At 51.0% G+C, this 19,856-nt stretch overlaps 1 protein-coding gene across 3 annotated transcripts in view; it reads left to right on the forward strand.

Annotated features, from left to right (window-relative positions):
• mycbpap (mycbp associated protein) overlaps positions 1–19,856 on the forward strand; it is a 233,198-nt gene that overhangs the window by 182,031 nt on the left and 31,311 nt on the right. For all 3 annotated transcript variants that reach the window (XM_072483208.1, XM_072483204.1, XM_072483207.1), the window contains exon 16: positions 7,120–7,235. In XM_072483208.1, coding sequence (XP_072339309.1) covers positions 7,120–7,235 — 116 coding nt within the window. The remainder of the gene's footprint in view (positions 1–7,119; positions 7,236–19,856) is intronic.

Raw genomic sequence — 19,856 nt, forward strand, 5'->3', positions numbered from 1 at the left:
CTAATTGGCAACTGCCTTGTCACAAGTAACACTCGCCAAAAATATAATTTAACAGTCCAATATATAATTATCTGTAGCAACGACCTATACATACTATACAGTATATATTAACAACCCTGAGAGTCCTTCTGGTTCCTCCTCCACCCCCCCCCCCCCCCCCCCCCCCCCGATCCTGGGCTGCTGCTGCTGCCTTCTTTTTCCCATTCCGTCTATCTTTCTGCGAGGTATTCGACGAACGGTTGCCACCGCCTGGTGAACCCTTGAGCCGACCCCCTTAGGACGAACTTAATCCGCTCTAGCTTTATAAACCCCGCCGTGTCATTTATCCAGGTCTCCACCCCCGGGGGCTTGGCTTCTTTCCACATTAGCAATATCCTGCGCCGGGCTACTAGGGACGCAAAGGCCAAAACATCGGCCTCTCTCGCCTCCTGCACTCCCGGCTCTTGTGCAACCCCAAATATAGCCAACCCCCAGCTTGGTTCGACCCGGACTCCTACTACTTTTGAAAGCACCTTTGTCACCCCCATCCAAAACCCCTGTAGTGCCGGGCATGACCAAAACATATGGGTATGATTCGCTGGGCTTCTCGAGCACCTCGCACACCTATCCTCCACCCCAAAAAATTTACTGAGCCGTGCTCCAGTCATATGTGCCCTGTGTAATACCTTAAACTGAATCAGGCTTAGCCTGGCACACGAGGACGACGAGTTTACCCTGCTTAGGGCATCTGCCCACAGCCCCTCCTCAATCTCCTCCCCCAGCTCTTCTTCCCATTTCCCTTTTAGTTCATCTACCATAGTCTCCCCTTCGTCCCTCATTTCCCTATATATATCTGACACCTTACCATCCCCCACCCATGTCTTTGAGATCACTCTGTCCTGCACCTCTTGTGTCGGGAGCTGCGGGAATTCCCTCACCTGTTGCCTCGCAAAAGCCCTCAGTTGCATATACCTGAATGCATTCCCTTGGGGCAACCCATATTTCTCGGTCAGCGCTCCCAGACTCGCGAACTTCCCATCCACAAACAGATCTTTCAGTTGCGTTATTCCTGCTCTTTGCCACATTCCATATCCCCCATCCATTCCCCCCGGGGCAAACCTATGGTTGTTTCTTATCGGGGACCCCCCCAAGGCTCCAGTCTTTCCCCTATGCCGTCTCCACTGTCCCCAAATCTTCAGTGTAGCCACCACCACCGGGCTTGTGGTGTAGTTCCTCGGTGAGAACGGCAATGGGGCTGTCACCATAGCCTGTAGGCTAGTCCCCCTACAGGACGCCCTCTCCAATCTCTTCCACGCCGCTCCCTCCTCCTCTCCCATCCACTTACTCACTCACCATTGAAATATTAGCGGCCCAATAATACTCACTTAGGCTCGGTAGTGCCAGCCCCCCCCTATCCCTGCTACGCTGTAAGAATCCCTTCCTCACTCTCGGGGTCTTCCCGGCCCACACAAAACCCATGATGCTCTTTTCAATCCTTTTAAAAAAAGCCTTCGTGATCACCACCGGGAGGCACTGAAACACAAAGAGGAATCTCGGGAGGACCACCATCTTAACCGCCTGCACCCTCCCTGCCATTGACAGGGATACAATATCCCATCTCTTGAAATCCTCCTCCATCTGTTCCACCAACCGCGTTAAATTTAACCTATGCAATGTACCCCAATTCTTAGCTATCTGGATCCCCAGGTAACGAAAGTCCCTTGTTACCTTCCTCAGCGGTAGGTCCTCTATTTCTCTACTCTGCTCCCCTGGATGCACCACAAACAACTCACCTTTCCCCATGTTCAATTTATACCCTGAAAAATCCCCAAACTCCCCAAGTATCCGCATTATTTCTGGCATCCCCTCCGCCGGGTCCGCCACGTATAGTAGCAAATCGTCCGCATACAAAGATACCCGGTGCTCTTCTCCTCCCCTAAGTACTCCCCTCCACTTCTTGGAACCCCTCAACGCTATTGCCAGGGGCTCAATCGCCAGTGCAAACAATAATGGGGACAGAGGGCATCCCTGCCTTGTCCCTCTATGGAGCCGAAAATATGCAGATCCCCGTCCATTCGTGACCACGCTCGCCACTGGGGCCCTATACAACAGCTGCACCCATCTAACATACCCCTCTCCAAAACCAAATCTCCTCAACACCTCCCACAAATAATCCCACTCCACTCTATCAAATGCTTTCTCGGCATCCTTCGCCACTACTATCTCCGTTTCTCCCTCTGGTGGGGCCATCATCATTACCCCTAACAACCTCCGTATAATCGTGTTCAGCTGTCTCCCCTTCACAAACCCAGTTTGGTCCTCGTGGACCACCCCCGGGACACATTCCTCTATTCTCATTGCCATTACCTTGGCCAGGACCTTGGCATCTACATTTAGGAGGGAAATAGGTCTATAGGACCCGCATTGTAGCGGGTCCTTTTCCTTCTTTAAGAGAAGCGATATCGTTGCTTCAGACATAGTCGGGGGCAGTTGTCCCCTTTCCTTTGCCTCATCAGTACCGGGGCGAGCAAGTCCACATATTTTCTATAGAATTCGACTGGGAATCCATCCGGTCCCGGGGCCTTTCCCGCCTGCATGCTCCTAATTCCTTTCACCACGTCTTCTACCTCGATCTGTGCTCCCAGTCCCACCCTTTCCTGCTCTTCCACCTTGGGAAATTCCAGCCGATCCAAGAAGCCCATCATTCTCTCCCTCCCATCCGGGGGTTGAGCTTCATATAATTTTTTATAAAATGTCTTGAACACTCCATTCACTCTCTCCGCTCCCCGCTCCATCTCTCCTTCCTCATCCCTCACTCCCCCTATTTCCCTCGCTGCTCCCCTTTTCCTCAATTGGTGTGCCAGCAACCTGCTCGCCTTCTCCCCATATTCGTACTGTACACCCTGTGCCTTCCTCCATTGTGCCTCTGCAGTGCCTGTAGTCAGCAAGTCAAATTCTACATGTAGCCTTTGCCTTTCCCTGTACAGTCCCTCCTCCGGTGCTTCCGCATATTGTCTGTCCACCCTCAAAAGTTCTTGCAGCAACCGCTCCCGTTCCTTACTCTCCTGCTTCCCTTTATGTGCCCTTATTGATATCAGCTCCCCTCTAACCACCGCCTTCAACGCCTCCCAGACCACTCCCACCTGGACCTCCCCATTATCATTGAGTTCCAAGTACTTTTCAATGCACCCCCTCACCCTTAGACACACCCCCTCATCTGCCATTAGTCCCATGTCCATTCTCCAGGGTGGGCGCCCTCCTGTTTCCTCCCCTATCTCCAAGTCCACCCAGTGTGGAGCGTGATCCGAAATGGCTATAGCCGTATACTCCGTTCCCCTCACCTTCGGGATCAATGCCCTACCCAGCACAAAAAAGTCGATTCGCGAGTAGACTTTATGGACATAGGAGAAAAACGAGAACTCCTTACTCCTAGGTCTGCTAAATCTCCACGGGTCTACACCTCCCATCTGCTCCATAAAATCTTTAAGCACCTTGGCTGCTGCCGGCCTCCTTCCAGTCCTGGACTTCGACCTATCCAGCCCTGGTTCCAACACCGTATTAAAATCTCCCCCCATTATCAGCTTTCCCATCTCTAGGTCCGGAATGCGTCCTAGCATCCGCCTCATAAAATTGGCATCATCCCAGTAGTGGTGCCTCCCTTGATATGTGACCCACAGTCTTGCCGGTTGCAGCATTCCGAATTTTATCTTTTTGTGAAGCACCGCCTTGGCCCGATTAAAGCTCGCCCTCCTTCTCGCCACCTCCGCACTCCAGTCTTGGTATACGCGGATCACCGCGTTCTCCCACTTACTGCTCCGAGTTTTCTTTGCCCATCTAAGGACCATCTCTCTACCCTTAAAACGGAGGAATCTCACCACTGTGGCTCTAGGAATTTCTCCTGCTCTCGGTCCTCGCGCCATCACTCGGTATGCTCCCTCCACCTCCAGCGGACCCGCCGGGGCCTCCGCTCCCATTAACGAGTGCAGCATCGTGCTCACATATGCCCCGACGTCCGCTCCCTCCGCACCTTCAGGAAGACCAAGAATCCTTAGGTTGTTCCTCCTCGCGTTGTTCTCCAGCGCCTCCAGCCTTTCCACACATCGTTTATGGTGTGCCTCGTGCATCTCCGTCTTCACCACCAGGCCCTGTATGTTGTCCTCATTCTCGGCAGCCTTTGCCTTCACGACCCGAAGCTCCCGCTCCTGGGTCTTTTGCTCCTCCTTTAGCCCTTCGATCGCCTGTAATATCGGGGCCAACAGCTCCTTCTTCATTTCCTTTTTGAGTTCTTCCACGCAGCGTTTCAAAAACTCGTGTTGCTCAGGGCCCCATATTAAACTGCCACCTTCCGACGCCATCTTGGTTTTTGCTTGCCTTCCTTGCCGCTCCTCTAAAGGATCCACCGCAATCCGGCCACCTTCCTCTCCTTTTTTCATCCGTATCCAGGGGGGATTCCCTTCTGGTTCACCGCACAGTACTTTTAGCCGTTAAAATTGCCGTTGGGGCTCTTATTAAGAGCCCAAAAGTCCGTTCCACCGGGAGCTGCCGAAACGTGCGACTCAGCTGGTCATCGCCGCACCCGGAACCCATATTACTTGTATACGTGGATGCAAAGGTATTGGCGAAGGTACTGGCAGGTAGTCTAGAGGAGTGCCTCCCGAAGGTGATAGGTGAAGATCAGATGGGGTTTGGGAGAGGGAGGCAGCTGTTTTTGAACGTTAGGATGGTATTAAACGTGGTTATGGCACCGGCGGAGGGGAAGAAAACAGAGGTGGTTGTGGCATTGGGCGCCGAGAAAGCGTTTGACCAGGTAGAAGTAGTAGGACTACTTGATGACAGTTCTGGAGCGGTTTGGGATTGGGCCATGATTTGGAGGACTGGGCAAAGCTAATGTATAAGGAGCCGAGGGCAAGTGCCGCACAAATAACATCAGCTCAAGATACTTTTCTCTCTGCCGTGGGACTAGGCTGGGATGTCCTATATCCATCCACCCCTGCTGTTTGCACTCGCGATTGAGCCGTTGGCCATTGCATTAAGAAGGTCGGCATATGGAAAGAGATAGTTCGGGGGGGGTGGAGCATAGGGTGTCCTTATATTCCAATGGCTTGCTATACGTGTCAGAACCGAGTGTGTCAATAGGGGGAATATTGGAGCTGCTTTAGGTGTTTGGGTCTTTCTTGGGGTACAAGTTAAATCTAGACAAGAGTGAGTATTTTGTAATATATCAGCTGGGGATGGGGCAGGGGTGGGCGGGGGCTGCCATTCCGTAGGGCAGGGACTCACTTTAGATACCTGGGGGTGCAAGTTGCTCAGGATTAGGTGAGGGCTCCGTAGGTACAACATTTCTAGTTTGGTGGGGAGGGTGAAAGCTGATCTGGCAAGGTGGGATGGTCTCCCTCTATCACTGGCGGGTCGGGTACAGGCGGTTAAAATGTTACGTGTTACTGCAATTTCTGTTTATTTTCCAATGCCTGCCAATTTCCCTGCCAAAGGCATTTTTTAGAGAGATTGAAGGAATGATTACCTTGTTCATATGGGGAGGGAAGGTGGCCAGAGTTAGAAAGGTGCTGCTATAGAGGAGAAGGCAGGCAGGGGGTTTGGGTCTTCCGAACCTGGTGTATTATTACTGGCCGGCGAATGCGGAGAAAGTGCGGAGCTGGGTCAGAGGGGTTGATTCCCAGTGGGTCAGAATGGAGGAGTTTTTATGTAGGGGGTCGGGATTGAAGGCGCTAGCAACAGCGCCCTCCCGATGACCCCGGATAAATACTCGGGGAGTCCGGTAATAATAGCTTCATTGAGAGTTTGGAGGCACTTTCGCCAACACTTCGGGTTGAGTGCAGGGTCAAGGGAAATGCCGATTTGGGGGAACCACAGATTTGAGCCAGGGAAGTGGGACGGAAATTTTCGGAAATGGGAGGAGAAGGGGATTAAGAAACTAAAAGATTTGTTTCTTAGGGATTGGTTTGCAGGATTGAAGGAGCTGGGAGCTAAGTATGGGCTGGAGCAGGGGGAAATGTTTAGATACATGCAAGTTCGAGATTTTGCCGGGAAGGAGATACAGAGCTTCCCAATGGAGCCGGCCTCCACATTGCTGGAGGAGGTGCTGACGACAGAGGGACTGGAGAAGGAGGTAATGTCGGCGGTTTACGGGGCTATTTTGGAAGAGGAGAAGGCACCACTGGAAGGGCTCAAAGCAAAGTGGGAGGAAGAGTTGGGAGAGGGTATGGAGATGGGGTTCTGGTGTGAGGTGCTCCGGAGAGTGAACGCCTCCATCTCGTGCGCGAGGTTGGGGCTGATACAGCCGAAGGTGGTATATAGAGCACACCTCACAAGGGCGAGGATGAGCTGGCTCTTTGAGGGGGTAGAAGATGTGTGTGAATATTGTGGAGGGCGGCCCGCGAATCACGTTCATATGTTTTGGTCCTGTCCAAAGATAGAGGATTAGTGGAAGGAGGTTTTTAGGGTAATCTCTAAAGTGGTGCACGTGAAACTGGACCCGGGCCCTCGGGAGGCCATATTCGGGGTGACGGACCAGCCGGGGTTGGAAACTGGTGCGGAGACAGATGTTGTAGCCTTCGCCTCATTGATCGCCCGAAGGCGGATGCTGTTGGGATGGAGAGCAACCTCTCCACCCTGTGCCCTGGTGTGGCGGGGGGCCCTGTTGGAATTCTGAACTCTTGAGAAGGTTAAATTTGAACTGAGGGGAAGGATGGAGGGATTCTATAATTCATGGGCGTTATTCATTATGCACTTTCAAGAATTGGATAACACCAAACATGTTATCATCAAACCTCGAATGGGGGGGGGGGGGGGGTTGTTTGGGAGGGTTGGGGGGTAGGGGACTGAATGTGTTAATGGTGACTATGGGTGATTCCTGATTCCTTTTTGTTATTTGTTTATGTTAACATGAGGCCTGCTGTTTGGGGATTTGGTGGGAGGATGGGATTGTTGTTGATATGTGGATTGACATTGCATTCGTTACTGCTAATTGTTTATTGTTGGTGTAAATTTGGGAGAAAATGTGAAAAAGGAGAACAAAAAAAATTTTTTTTTAATATTGAATCGCTCATGGATTTAGCAGGTATATTGTCTGGCTGCACTCGAATACAAATGAACTGCTTCCCTATATTTCTTTTGCTACAGTTATCAACTTTGGCAAGAAACTGTGGATGAGCTTGTTGGTTATTCAATGCTGCTCAGGGAAGTAATGAGCCTGCCTGAAAAGGAGATTGAAGGCAGCGTCATCGTGGAAGAAACCTGTAAGTTACAGGGAAAAGTTGCTTTACTGTGGACTCAATGATTTGTTAACTCGCATACAGTAGGTGAAATCATTGTAGGTGTGTTTTCTGGTTTAACGTGCAATAGCATTCCTTGTCATTCTGCGTCTTCTCCAAGCTATAGGAGTGTAGCCTAGTGCAGTCTCCTATGGGCCCATGAAGACTTTCCCAGGAGAGTGTCAAATGATCTGAAAGTGCTTCCCGAGCAGAACCTGCCTTATGGGTGGGTGACTCTCCAGGATGCAATGGTCCAGGGGGCACCTTGGTGAAGAGCAAGTGAATGAGTAGTGACCAGAGGTGAGATTGTGAGACAGGAGATTGGAGTGCAGTGCATCTGCCACATGTGTAGCACAGTGGGGCTGGCTGCCCCACCAAATCGGGGAGCGCAAATGGAGAAATGCTGAAAATATCACAGACTGGCAGGTAGACGACCCACAGTTACCAAAGCTGCTGGTGGGCTACAGGTGAGTTTAGCCTTGTACAAGAGAGGGGAGTTTTTTATAATATTTAAAAACCATATACATCATCTCAAAGGAAAGATGACAATATATAGGTTTTCCCAGGGTGTCGTGTTTCCTCATTTAGAGGGGTAGTCCAAGATTACTAATCCATGAGAAAATAATTTTTTCAGACAAAATGTTTGAGAATCACTGACCAAATGCAATAGTTTCTAGGAAATGCACATTGAGCATTGGCCTGATGTTGCCTATTGGCAGTTCCAAACACATACTCCTCCCTTTGCTGTGAGGCTTGAAGCTATCATTCTTTATGGTTTGTGTCTTTTATTTTCCAAAGATTGGACAATGTCTCTCAGTTGTCGACAGGAGTAGCTTTGAGTCAAATTTCATGAGTTGATCCTTTGAGCATTAAGCATTCTATTAATTTATCCCAGTTTTACAGGTTTCCAAGGAGATTAAAGGTTGTGAATCTTTGGAATTCACTTCCCCAAAGAGCTGTTAGATGTTGTATATATTCAACAGAGATTGATAGATTTTCTTGAGACTGAGGGAATAAAGAATACAGAAATTGAGGTAGAAGAATAACCATGGTCTTATTCAATGGTGGAACATGTTTGAAGGGTCAAATGGTTCTTCTTCCAGAAAATATCATAACAGCCTGTTCTTTCAGCACAAGCTCATTAAAGAATTTGTTTTTTGGACAGATTAGCTGATGTTTGATGGTGATGCTCATATGTTGTCTGGCTGTATGGTGCTTCGCTGCTACAGTGGATTTATTTCATTTGGCCTGTCTCTTGAAGTTCACTGCAGAAGTACACTGTGTGAGGGAATAGCCCGAATAGTCCATTCCTGAGAAATTTTTTTTTAGAAATTTTTTTATTGGGTTTTCGAACATGGTATATTTACAGGTGTACACAAAAAAGGACAAAACAAAAAAAATGAGAAGATAAGACAAACTAGATAAAAACAACAGCACTATATAGTCAGCAAAATCACGTAAATAACAAGTAAAGAAAAACAGGGTGGGGGGGGGGGGAGTAGAAACTGGGGAAGTGTGTATATAGCGAGGTACTGGAGAGACAACTGCCGTATATCTGTATACATGTCTTGTGTATTCTTCCCTTTTACAACACCAGTAATAAAATTAGATCCAGGTGGGGGGGGTCGCCTGGGTGTCGCCCCTGATGATGTTGTTTGCTTCTCCCGCTCTGTTTTCACTCTTGCTGTTGTGCGATTGCCTCTGCTTCGGCCATTCGTAGTTTCTTCCTCCTGTACTTTCTTACTCGCTGTTGCTGTGTTTGTCACGGTCGTTGTCATTTCCTGTGCTCTCCTTCCAGTTTGTGTTTCCTCATCTTTCACCCCCCTCTGGTTCCCCGCTATTGTTCTTTGCCTCCTGTCTTTCCTTTTTTCCCCCTCCCCTCCCTGTCGTTTCCCCCCCCCCCCCCCTCTCCCTCCCTGCAGCTCACCTTTCTTTTCTTTTGGGTTTAGCTAACCCCTCTTGCACTGCTCCCCAACCCCCCGGGTCTTTTGACAAAGAGTCATTGGACTCGAAACATTAGCTCTTTCCTCTCCCTACAGATGCTGCCAGATCTGCTGAGATTTTCCAGCATTTTCTCTTTCGTTTCAGATTCGCAGTAATTTGCTTTTATTCCCCTGGGTCTTTCCCTCCTTCCTATTCTTTTCTCATGTTTTGGTTACTTTCCCCCGGCTCTTGGCTACTTGATTATTTATCAGCCTGTTCATTGGCCACAAACAGGTCCCGGAAGAGTTGGGTGAATGGCTCCCATGTTCTGAGGAAGCCATCATCCGACCTCAGGTGGCGAATTTGATTTTCTCCATTTGGAGAGATTCTGATAGGTCGGACAGCCAGTTTGCAGCTTTGGGTGGTGCTGCTAACCGGGTGATCAGGGAGACAAAGACAAGGGCGTCCACCCTCCTCCCCATGAATAGATCTGGCTGGTCTGATACCCTGCAGACCGCCACTTTCGGGCACGGCTCCACCCTCACCCCTACCACTTTGGACATTGCCTCGAAGAAGGCTGTCCATTACCCAGCAAGTCTGGGGCAAGACCAAAACATGTGGGTGTGGTTGGCCGGACCCCTTTGGCACCATTCACATCTATCCTCCACCTCCGGGAAGAACCTACTCATTCGGGTTCTTGTTAAGTGGGCTCTATGTACTACCTTTAGTTGCATTAGATTGATTGTTCCTGAGAAATAAAGGCCGTCCACACGGCAGGATCTTCCGGCCTTGCCGACGGCGCACCCCCGCCACGGGTTTCCTGGTAGCGAGGGGTGCACCCCATTACCACAAGCGGGACCAGAAGATCCTGCCGCTGGTCAATGGCGGGCCGCCACTGCCACCACGACACACATTGTGGGTTGCATGGAAAAACCTACGCAGTCTTGAATTTATACAACAACCTGCATTTATATAGCACTTTTAATATAATGAAACATCCTATAGTGCTTTACAGAGGTATAAGGAAACTAAGTATGACCCCAGCCACAAATGACCAAAAGCATGGTCAAAGGGGTAGGTCTTAAAGGAGACAATATCTGGAATACCCTCCCTATCCTACTTCACCTGCACAAGTGAGGTAGGTGTACGGAGGATATTCCAGATATTGTGGCCCAATCAGCTGAAGACACAGGCACCAATGGTGGAGCAATTATGATTGGGAATGCACAAGAAGCCAGAATTAGAGCAGCGTAGATATCTCGGAGTGCTGTAGAGCTGGTGGAGATCATAGAGATATGGAGGGATAAGACCATGAAGAGATTGGAAAACAAGGATGCGAATTGAGATGTTGTTTGACAAGGACCAAAGTAGGGAGCACAAGGGTGATGTGAGAATGGGACTTACTGTGAGTTAAGACAGCAGTTTTAGATGACTTCAAGGTTCCGGAAGGTAGAATGTAAGAGACCAGCCAGGAGTGTGTCGGAATAGTTGAGCCTAGAGGTACCAACGGTGTGAATGAAGGTTTCAGCATCAGATGAGTTGAAACAGGCAAAGTCGGACAATGTTTTGGCAGTGGCAGAAGGCAGTATTTTATTTTTTTTTGAAATATGTTTATTCAAATTTTTCCAACAAAAGTTTTTAAAAAAATATATATTTTATTAAAGTTTTCAAACACAATTTTTTCCCTTACAATTCAAAGAAATAAAAATAAAAGTAACATGATAACTGCAATATAACATTTTGTAACTAACATAGTAAACTAACCAAATAACACAAAGTAATACTCCCCCCCGCCCCCTCTCCCCCTCCAAAAACCCAAACAATTTACCCCCCCCCCCCTTCCCCCCCCCCCCCCCCCCGGGTTGCTGCTGCTGGTCATCTATCTTCCCTCTAACGTTCCGCTAGGTAGTCGAGGAACGGTTGCCACCGCCTGGTGAACCCTTGAGCCGATCCTCTCAGCGCAAACTTCATCTGCTCCAGTTTTATGAACCCCGCCATATCGTTTATCCAGGCCTCCACCGCCATATCGTTTATCCAGGCCTCCAGCCCGGGGGGTTTCGCTTCCTTCCACATGAGTAAATCCTACGCCGGGCTACTAGGGACGCAAAGGCCACGACATCAGCCTCTTTCGCCTCCTGCACTCCCGGCTCATCCGCAACTCCAAATAAAGCTAACCCCCAGCCTGGCTTGACCCGGACCTTCACCACCTTCGAGATCACTCCCGTCACTCCCCTCCAATACCCCTCCAGTGCCGGACACAACCAAAACATATGTGTGTGGTTCGCCAGGCTTCCCCCGCACCTCCCACACTTGTCCTCCACTCCGAAGAACCTGCTCAACCTTGCTCCCGTTATGTGTGCTCTGTGCAGCACCTTAAATTGGATCAGGCAAAGCCTGGCACACGAGGAAGAGGAATTTACCCTGCTTAGGGCATCAGCCCACAAACCCTCCTCAATCTCCTCCCCGAGCTCTTCCCATTTTCCCTTCAGTTCGCCCACCAGCTCCTCCCCCTCTTCTCTCATCTCCCGGTATATCTCTGACACTTTGCCCTCCCCGACCCACACCTCCGAAAGCACCCTGTCCTGGATCCCTTGTGTCGGGAGCAGCGGAAATTCCCTCACCAGTTGTTTCGTGAACGCTCTCACCTGCATATATCTAAAGAAATTTCCCCGGGGCAGCTTATACTTTTCCTCAAGCGCTCCCAAGCTCGCAAACGTCCCGTCTATAAATAAATCTCCCACTCTCCTGATTCCTACCCGGTGCCAGCTCTGGAATCCTCCGTCCAGCCTCCCTGGGGCAAACCTATGGTTGTTCCTGATCGGGGACCACACCGAGGCTCCCAGCACACCCCTCTGTCGCCTCCATTGCCCCCAGATACTTAATGTTGCTGCCACCACTGGGTTCGTGGTAAATATTTTTGGTGAGAGCGGTAGTGGCGCCGTCACCAGCGCTTTTAAACTTTGCAGGACTTCATCTCCAATCTTTTCCACGCCGCTCCCTCTCCCTCTATCATCCATTTACGAATCATCGCCACATTGGCGGCCCAGTAGTAGACGCCCAAATTCGGCAGCGCCAGTCCCCCTCTGTCTCTGCTACGTTGTAGGAACCCCCTCCTTACCCTCTGGACCTTCCCTGCCCACACGAAGCTCGTGATGCTCCTATCTATTTTTTTTTAAAAGGCCTTAGTGATCAGCATAGGGAGACATTGGAACACAAATAGGAACCTCGGGAGGACCATCATCTTAATTGCCTGCACTCTGCCCGCCAGTGACAGCAGCTGCATGTCCCACCTTTTGAAATCCTCTTCCATTTGTTCCACCAGTCGTGTCAGATTAAGTCTATGTAAGGTTCCCCAGCTCCTGGCTAGCTGAATCCCCAGGTATCGGAAGTTTCTTTCCACTCTCCTTAGCAGTAGGCCATCTATCCCTCTACTCTGGTCCCCAGGGTGTATCACAAAAAGCTCACTCTTTCCCACGTTAAGCCTATATCCCGAGAAATCTCCAAACTCCCTCAATATCTGCATGACCTCTGTCATCCCCCCACCCCCCCCCCCCCAACTGGGTCCGTCACATACAGCAGTAGGTCATCCGTGTAGAGTGATACTCGGTGTTCCTCTCCCCCTCTAATCACCCCTCTCCATTTTCTGGCGTCTCTCAGCGCTATGGCCAGTGGTTCAATTGCCAACGCGAACAGTAATGGGGACAACGGGCATCCCTGTCTTGTTCCCCTGTATAGTCGAAAATACTCCGACCTTTGCCGACCTGTGACCACACTTGCCGTTGGGGCCCCATAGAGGAGTTTAACCCAGCTGACAAACCCGTCCCCGAACCCGAACCTCCTCAGCACCTCCCATAGATACTCCCACTCCACCCTATCAAATGCCTTCTCTGCATCCATTGCCGCCACTATCTCTGCCTCCCCCTCAACTGGGGGCATCATTATCACCCCTAATAGCCGTCGCACGTTGACATTTAGTTGTCTCCCCTTTACGAACCCTGTCTGGTCTTCGTGCACCACCCCCGGGACACAATCCTCTATCCTCGTTGCCAGTACCTTTGCTAGCAACTTGGCGTCCACATTTAGCAGTGAGATAGGCCTATAGGACCCGCACTGCAGCGGATCTTTATCCCGCTTCAAGATTAGCGATATCGTCGCCTCCGCCATTGTCGGGGGTAGGGTCGCCCCTTCTCTGGCCTCGTTAAAGGCCCTTACCAGCAGCGGTGCCAACAAGTCCACATATTTTCTATAAAATTCCACCGGGAACCCATCTGGTCCCGGGGCCTTCCCTGCCTGCATGTTCCCCAGCCCCTTGGTAACCTCGTCCACCCTAATTGGCGCCCCCAGGTCTTCCACCTCCTGCTCCTCCACCCTCGGGAACCTTAATTGGTCCAAAAACTGCCGCATCTCCTCTTTTCCCTCCGGGGGTTGGGACCTATAAAGTCTCTTGTAAAAGGTCTTAAACACCTCGTTTATCTTCCCTGCTCTCCGCACCGTAGCTCCCTTTTCATCCCTAATTCCCCCTATCTCCCTCGCCGCTGTCCTCTTTCGCAGCTGATGGGCCAACAGGCGACTCGCCTTTTCCCCATATTCATACCTCATCCCCTGTGCCTTCCTCCACTGTGCCTCCGCCCTCCTTGTGGTCAACAGGTCGAACTCCGTCTGGAGTCGTCGCCTCTCCCTGTATAGTCCTTCCTCCGGGGCCTCCGCGTATTCTTTATCTACCCTCAAAATCTCCCCCAGTAGTCTTTCCCTTTCCTTGGCCTCTATTTTCCCCTTGTGGGCCCTGATGGAGATCAGCTCTCCTCTGACCACCGCCTTTAGTGCTTCCCATACTACTCCCACTCGGACCTCCCCGTCGTCATTGGCCAGAGTGAACGCTGCTCCCTCTCCTCTCCTAGTTCCAGGTCCACCCAGTGTGGGGCATGATCTGAAACAGCTGTGGCTGAGTACTCAGTTCCTTCCACCCTCGAGATCAGTGACCTTCCCAAAACAAAGAAATCTATCCGGGAATACACCTTGTGAACATGGGAGAAGAAGGAGAACTCTCTGGCCTTCGGCCTAACAAATCGCCACGGATCCACTCCCCCCATTTGGTCCATAAACCCCCTAAGCACCTTGGCCGCTGCCGGCCTTCTTCCGGTCCTAGATCTAGATCTATCTAACCCTGGGTCCAACACGGTGTTGAAGTCCCCCCCATTATCAGGTTTCCTACCTCCAGGTCCGGGATACGTCCCAGCATCCGCTTCATAAATCCCGCGTCATCCCAATTCGGGGCATATACGTTAACCAACACGACCTCCATTCCCTCCAGTCTGCCACTCACCATCACATATCTGCCTCCGCTGTCTGCTACAATGTTCCTAGCTTCGAATGACACCCGTTTCCCCACCAGTATGGCCACCCCTCCATTCTTTGCATCCAGCCCTGAGTGGAACACCTGTCCCACCCATCCTTTCCTTAACCTAACTTGGTCCGCCACCTTCAGGTGCGTCTCCTGAAGCATGGCCACGTCTGCCCTCAGTCCTTTCAAGTGCGCGAACACTCGGGCCTTTTTAATCGGCCCATTTAGGCCTCTCACGTTCCACGTGATCAGCCGATCTGGGGGGGCTGCCTGCCCCCCCTCCCCTGTCGACTAGCCATCACCCTCTCTAGGCCAGTCCCACGTCCCGATTCCGCGCACCCACCCGTTCCGCAGGCGGCGCATTCCCGCCCCGACCACCCTTTCTTTTACCAGTTCCTCTTCGATCTCTGCAGCAGCAACCCAGTTATCCTTCCCCCCCCCACCGCTAGATCCCCATCTAGCATGATTGCTCCCCCCATATTGCTTCCGAAAGTCAGCTGACTTCAACTGACCCCGGCTTCTCCCGCTCTCTCCTTGACCCCCCCCGTGTGGGGAACTCCCATCTACCTTGCGCCTATCTTCCCGCCATCATCTTTCTGGCACGGGAACAAGAACAGTAAGCCCCGTGTTCTCTATAGCTGTCCCGCCCCTTGTGGCGCAGCTCCCTCTGCCGCCCCACTCCCATTCCCCATCCCCCGCCTATGTCTCTTCTCCCCCCCCCATCGGCGCCCACATTTCTTAGTGTCCCCCCCTCCCCAATTTACATCTCTATATACATCGGCATTGTCATTTCCCCTCTAACATCAGTCCCTCAGTTCTGATCCAGTTTCTCATTTTTAATGAAGGTCCATGCTTCTTCCGCCGTTTCGAAGTAGTGATGCCTCTCCTGGTGCGTGACCCACAGTCGCGCCGGCTGCAACATCCCGAACTTCACCTTCTTCTTGTGTAGCACCTCCATGGCTCGATTAAACTCTCCCTCCTTCTCGCCACCTCCGCACTCCAATCCTGGTACACCCGTACCACCGCATTCTCCCATCTACTACTTCGTACCTTTTTGGCCCATCTCAGAACCACCTTTCTGTCATTGAAACGATGAAATCGCACGATCGTCGCCCTAGGTGCTTCTCCCGCCTTTGGTCTCCTCGCAGGGACCCAATGAGCCCCTTCCACTTCCAAGGGGCCCGAGGGGGCCTCAGCTCCCATTAGTGAGCGTAGCATCGTGCTCACGTAAGCCCCGCCGTCTGCTCCTTCCACTCCCTCGGGGAGATCCAGGATCCGAAGGTTCTTTCTCCGTGATCTGTTTTCTAGGACTTCAATCCTTTCAATGCACTTTTTGTGGAGCGCCTCGTGCGTCTGCATTTTGACCACCAGGCCCAGGATCTCGTCTTTGTTGTCCGTCACCTTCTGCTCCACCACGCGGAGCTCCATCTCCTGGGTCTTTTGTGCCTCCTTAAGCCCCTCAATTGGTTGTAGAATCGGGGCCAGCACCTCCTTTTTTTTTTTTTAAATAATATTTTATTGAAAATTTTTGGTCAACCAACACAGTACATTGTGCATCCCTTACACAACATTATAACAATACAGATAATAATGACCTTTTTTATTTAAACAAGAACAAAAGAAAACAACAACAAATAAATAAATATTAAATAACAAAAAATAAAAACTAGCCCTAATTGGCAACTGCCTTGTCTCAGGCCACACCCCCCCCCCACCCCCCAAGTCCTGGGCTGCTGCTGCTGCCTTCTTTGTTCTCCCCTATCTATCTTTCCGCAAGATATTCGACGAACGGTTGCCACCGCCTAGTAAACCCTTGAGCCGACCCCCTTAGGACGAACTTAATCCGCTCTAACTTTATGAACCCCGCCATATCATTTATCCAGGTCTCCACCCCCGGGGGCTTGGCTTCTTTCCACATTAGCAATATTCTGCGCCGGGCTACTAGGGACGCAAAGGCCAAAACATCGGCCTCTTTCGCCTCCTGCACTCCCGGCTCTTGTGCAATCCCAAATATAGCCAACCCCCAGCTTGGTTCGACCCGGACTCCTACTACTTTCGAAAGCACCTTTGTCACCCCCATCCAAAACCCCTGTAGTGCCGGGCATGACCAAAACATATGGGTATGATTCGCTGGGCTTCTCGAGCACCTCGCACACCTATCCTCCACCCCAAAAAATTTACTGAGCCGTGTTCCAGTCATATGTGCCCTGTGTAATACCTTAAACTGAATCAGGCTTAGCCTGGCGCACGAGGACAACGAGTTTACCCTGTTTAGGGCATCTGCCCACATCCCCTCCTCAATCTCCTCCCCTAGCTCTTCTTCCCATTTCCCTTTTAGTTCGTCCATCATAGTCTCCCCTTCGTCTCTCATTTCCCTATATATATCCGACACCTTACCGTCCCCCACCCATTTCTTTGAGATGATTCTGTCCTGCACCTCTTGTGTCGGGAGCTGCGGGAATTCCCTCACCTGCTGCCTCGCAAAAGCCCTCAATTGCATATACCTGAATGCATTCCCTTGGGGCAACCCATATTTCTCGGTCAGCGCTCCCAGACTCGCCAACTTCCCATCCACAAATAGATCTTTCAATTGCGTTATACCTGCTCTTTGCCACATTCCATATCCCCCATCCATTCCCCCCGGGGCAAACCTATGGTTGTTTCTTATCGGGGACCCCCCCAGTGCTCCGGTCTTTCCCCTATGTCGTCTCCACTGTCCCCAAATCTTCAGTGTAGCTACCACCACCGGACTCGTGGTATAGTTCCTTGGTGAGAACGGCAATGGGGCTGTCACCATAGCCTGCAGGCTGGTCCCCCTACAGGACGCCCTCTCTAATCTCTTCCACGCCGCTCCTTCCTCCTCTCCCATCCACTTACTCACCATTGAAATATTAGCGGCCCAATAATACTCACTTAGGCTCGGTAGTGCCAGCCCCCCCCTATCCCTACTACGCTGTAAGAATCCCTTCCTCACTCTCGGAGTCTTCCCGGCCCAAACAAAACCCATAATACTCTTTTCTATCCTTTTGAAAAAAGCCTTCGTGATCACCACCGGGAGACACTGAAACACAAAAAGAAATCTCGGGAGGACCACCATCTTAACTGCCTGCACCCTCCCTGCCATTGACAATGCTACCATGTCCCATCTCTTGAAATCTTCCTCCATCTGTTCCACCAACCGCGTCAAATTTAGCCTGTGCAATGTGCCCCAATTCTTAGCTATCTGGATCCCCAGGTAACGAAAGTTTCTTGTTACCTTCCTCAACGGTAGGTCTTCTATTTCTCTACTCTGCTCCCCTGGATGCACCACAAACAGCTCACTCTTTCCCATGTTCAATTTATACCCTGAAAAATCCCCAAACTCCCCAAGTATCCGCATTATTTCTGGCATCCCCTCCGCTGGATCCGCCACATATAGTAGCAGATCATCCGCATATAAAGATACCCGGTGTTCTTCTCCTCCCCTAAGTATTCCCCTCCATCCCTTGGAACCTCTCAGCGCTATCGCCAGGGGCTCAATCGCCAGTGCAAACAGTAATGGGGACAGAGGACATCCCTGCCTTGTCCCTCTATGGAGCCGAAAATATGCCGATCCCCGTCCATTCGTGACCACACTCGCCACTGGGGCCCTATACAACAGCTGCACCCATCTAACATACCCCTCTCCGAACCCAAATCTCCTCAACACCTCCCACAGATAATCCCACTCCACTCTATCAAATGCTTTCTCGGCATCCATCGCCACTACTATCTCCGTTTCACCCTCTGGTGGGGCCATCATCATTACCCCTAACAACCTCCGTATGTTCGTGTTCAGCTGTCTCCCCTTCACAAACCCAGTTTGGTCCTCATGAACCACCCCCGGGACACATTCCTCTATTCTCATTGCCATTACCTTGGCCAAGACTTTGGCATCTACATTGAGGAGGGAGATTGGTCTGTAGGACCCGCATTGTAGCGGATCCTTTTCCTTCTTTAAAAGAAGCGATATCGTTGCTTCTGACATAGTCGGGGGCAGTTGTCCCCTTTCCTTTGCCTCGTTGAAGGTCCTCGTCAGTAGCGGGGCGAGCAAGTCCAAATATTTTCTGTAAAATTCAACTGGGAATCCGTCCGGTCCCGGGGCCTTTCCCGTCTGCATGTTCCTAATTCCTTTCACCACTTCTTCTACCGTGATCTGTGCTCCCAATCCCATCCTTTCCTGCTCTTCCACCTTGGGAATTTCCAGCCGATCCAAAAACTCCATCATTCTCTCCCTCCCATCCGGGGGTTGAGCTTCATACAATTTTTTATAAAATGTCTTAAACACTTCATTCACTCTCTCCGCTCCCCGCTCCGTCTCTCCATCTTCGTCTCTCACCCCCCCTATTTCCCTCGCTGCTCCCCTTTTCCTCAATTGGTGTGCCAGCAATCTGCTCGCCTTCTCTCCATATTCATACTGTACACCCTGCGCCTTCCTCCATTATGCCTCTGCAGTGCCTGTGGTCAGCAAGTCAAATTCCACATGCAGCCTTTGCCTTTCCCTATACAGTCCCTCCTCCGGTGCTTCCGCATACTGTCTGTCCACCCTCAAAAGTTCTTGCAACAACCGCTCCCGTTCCTTACTCTCCTGCTTCCTTTTATGTGTCCTTATTGATATCAGCTCCCCCCTAACCACCGCCTTCAACGCCTCCCAGACCACTCCCACCTGAACCTCCCCATTGTCATTGAGTTCCAAGTACTTTTCAATGCATCCCCTCACCCTTAAGCACACCCCCTCATCCGCCATTAGTCCCATATCCATTCTCCAGGGTGGACGCCCTCTTGTTTCCTCCCCTATCTCCAAGTCTACCCAGTGTGGGGCATGATCCGAAATGGCTATAGCCGTATATTCCGTTCCCCTCACCCTCGGGATCAATGCCCTACCCAACACAAAAAAGTCTATGCGTGAATAGACTTTATGGACATAGGAGAAAAACGAGAACTCCTTACTCCTAGGTCTACTGAATCTCCACGGGTCCACCCCTCCCATCTGCTCCATAAAATCCTTAAGCACCTTGGCTGCTGCCGGCCTCCTACCAGTCCTGGACTTCGACCTATCCAGCCTTGGTTCCAACACCGTGTTAAAGTCTCCCCCCATTATCAGCTTTCCGGTCTCTAGGTCTGGGATGCGTCCTAGCATTCGCCTCATAAAATTGGCATCGTCCCAATTCGGGGCATACACGTTTACCAACACCACCATCTCTCCCTGTAATTTGCCACTCACCATCACGTATCTGCCCCCGTTATCCGCCACTATAGTCTTTGCCTCGAACATTACCCGCTTCCCCACTAATATAGCCACCCCCCTGTTTTTCGCATCCAGC

Source organism: Scyliorhinus torazame, chromosome 18 (genome assembly GCF_047496885.1).
Source record: "Scyliorhinus torazame isolate Kashiwa2021f chromosome 18, sScyTor2.1, whole genome shotgun sequence".
Lineage (NCBI taxonomy): Eukaryota > Metazoa > Chordata > Chondrichthyes > Carcharhiniformes > Scyliorhinidae > Scyliorhinus > Scyliorhinus torazame.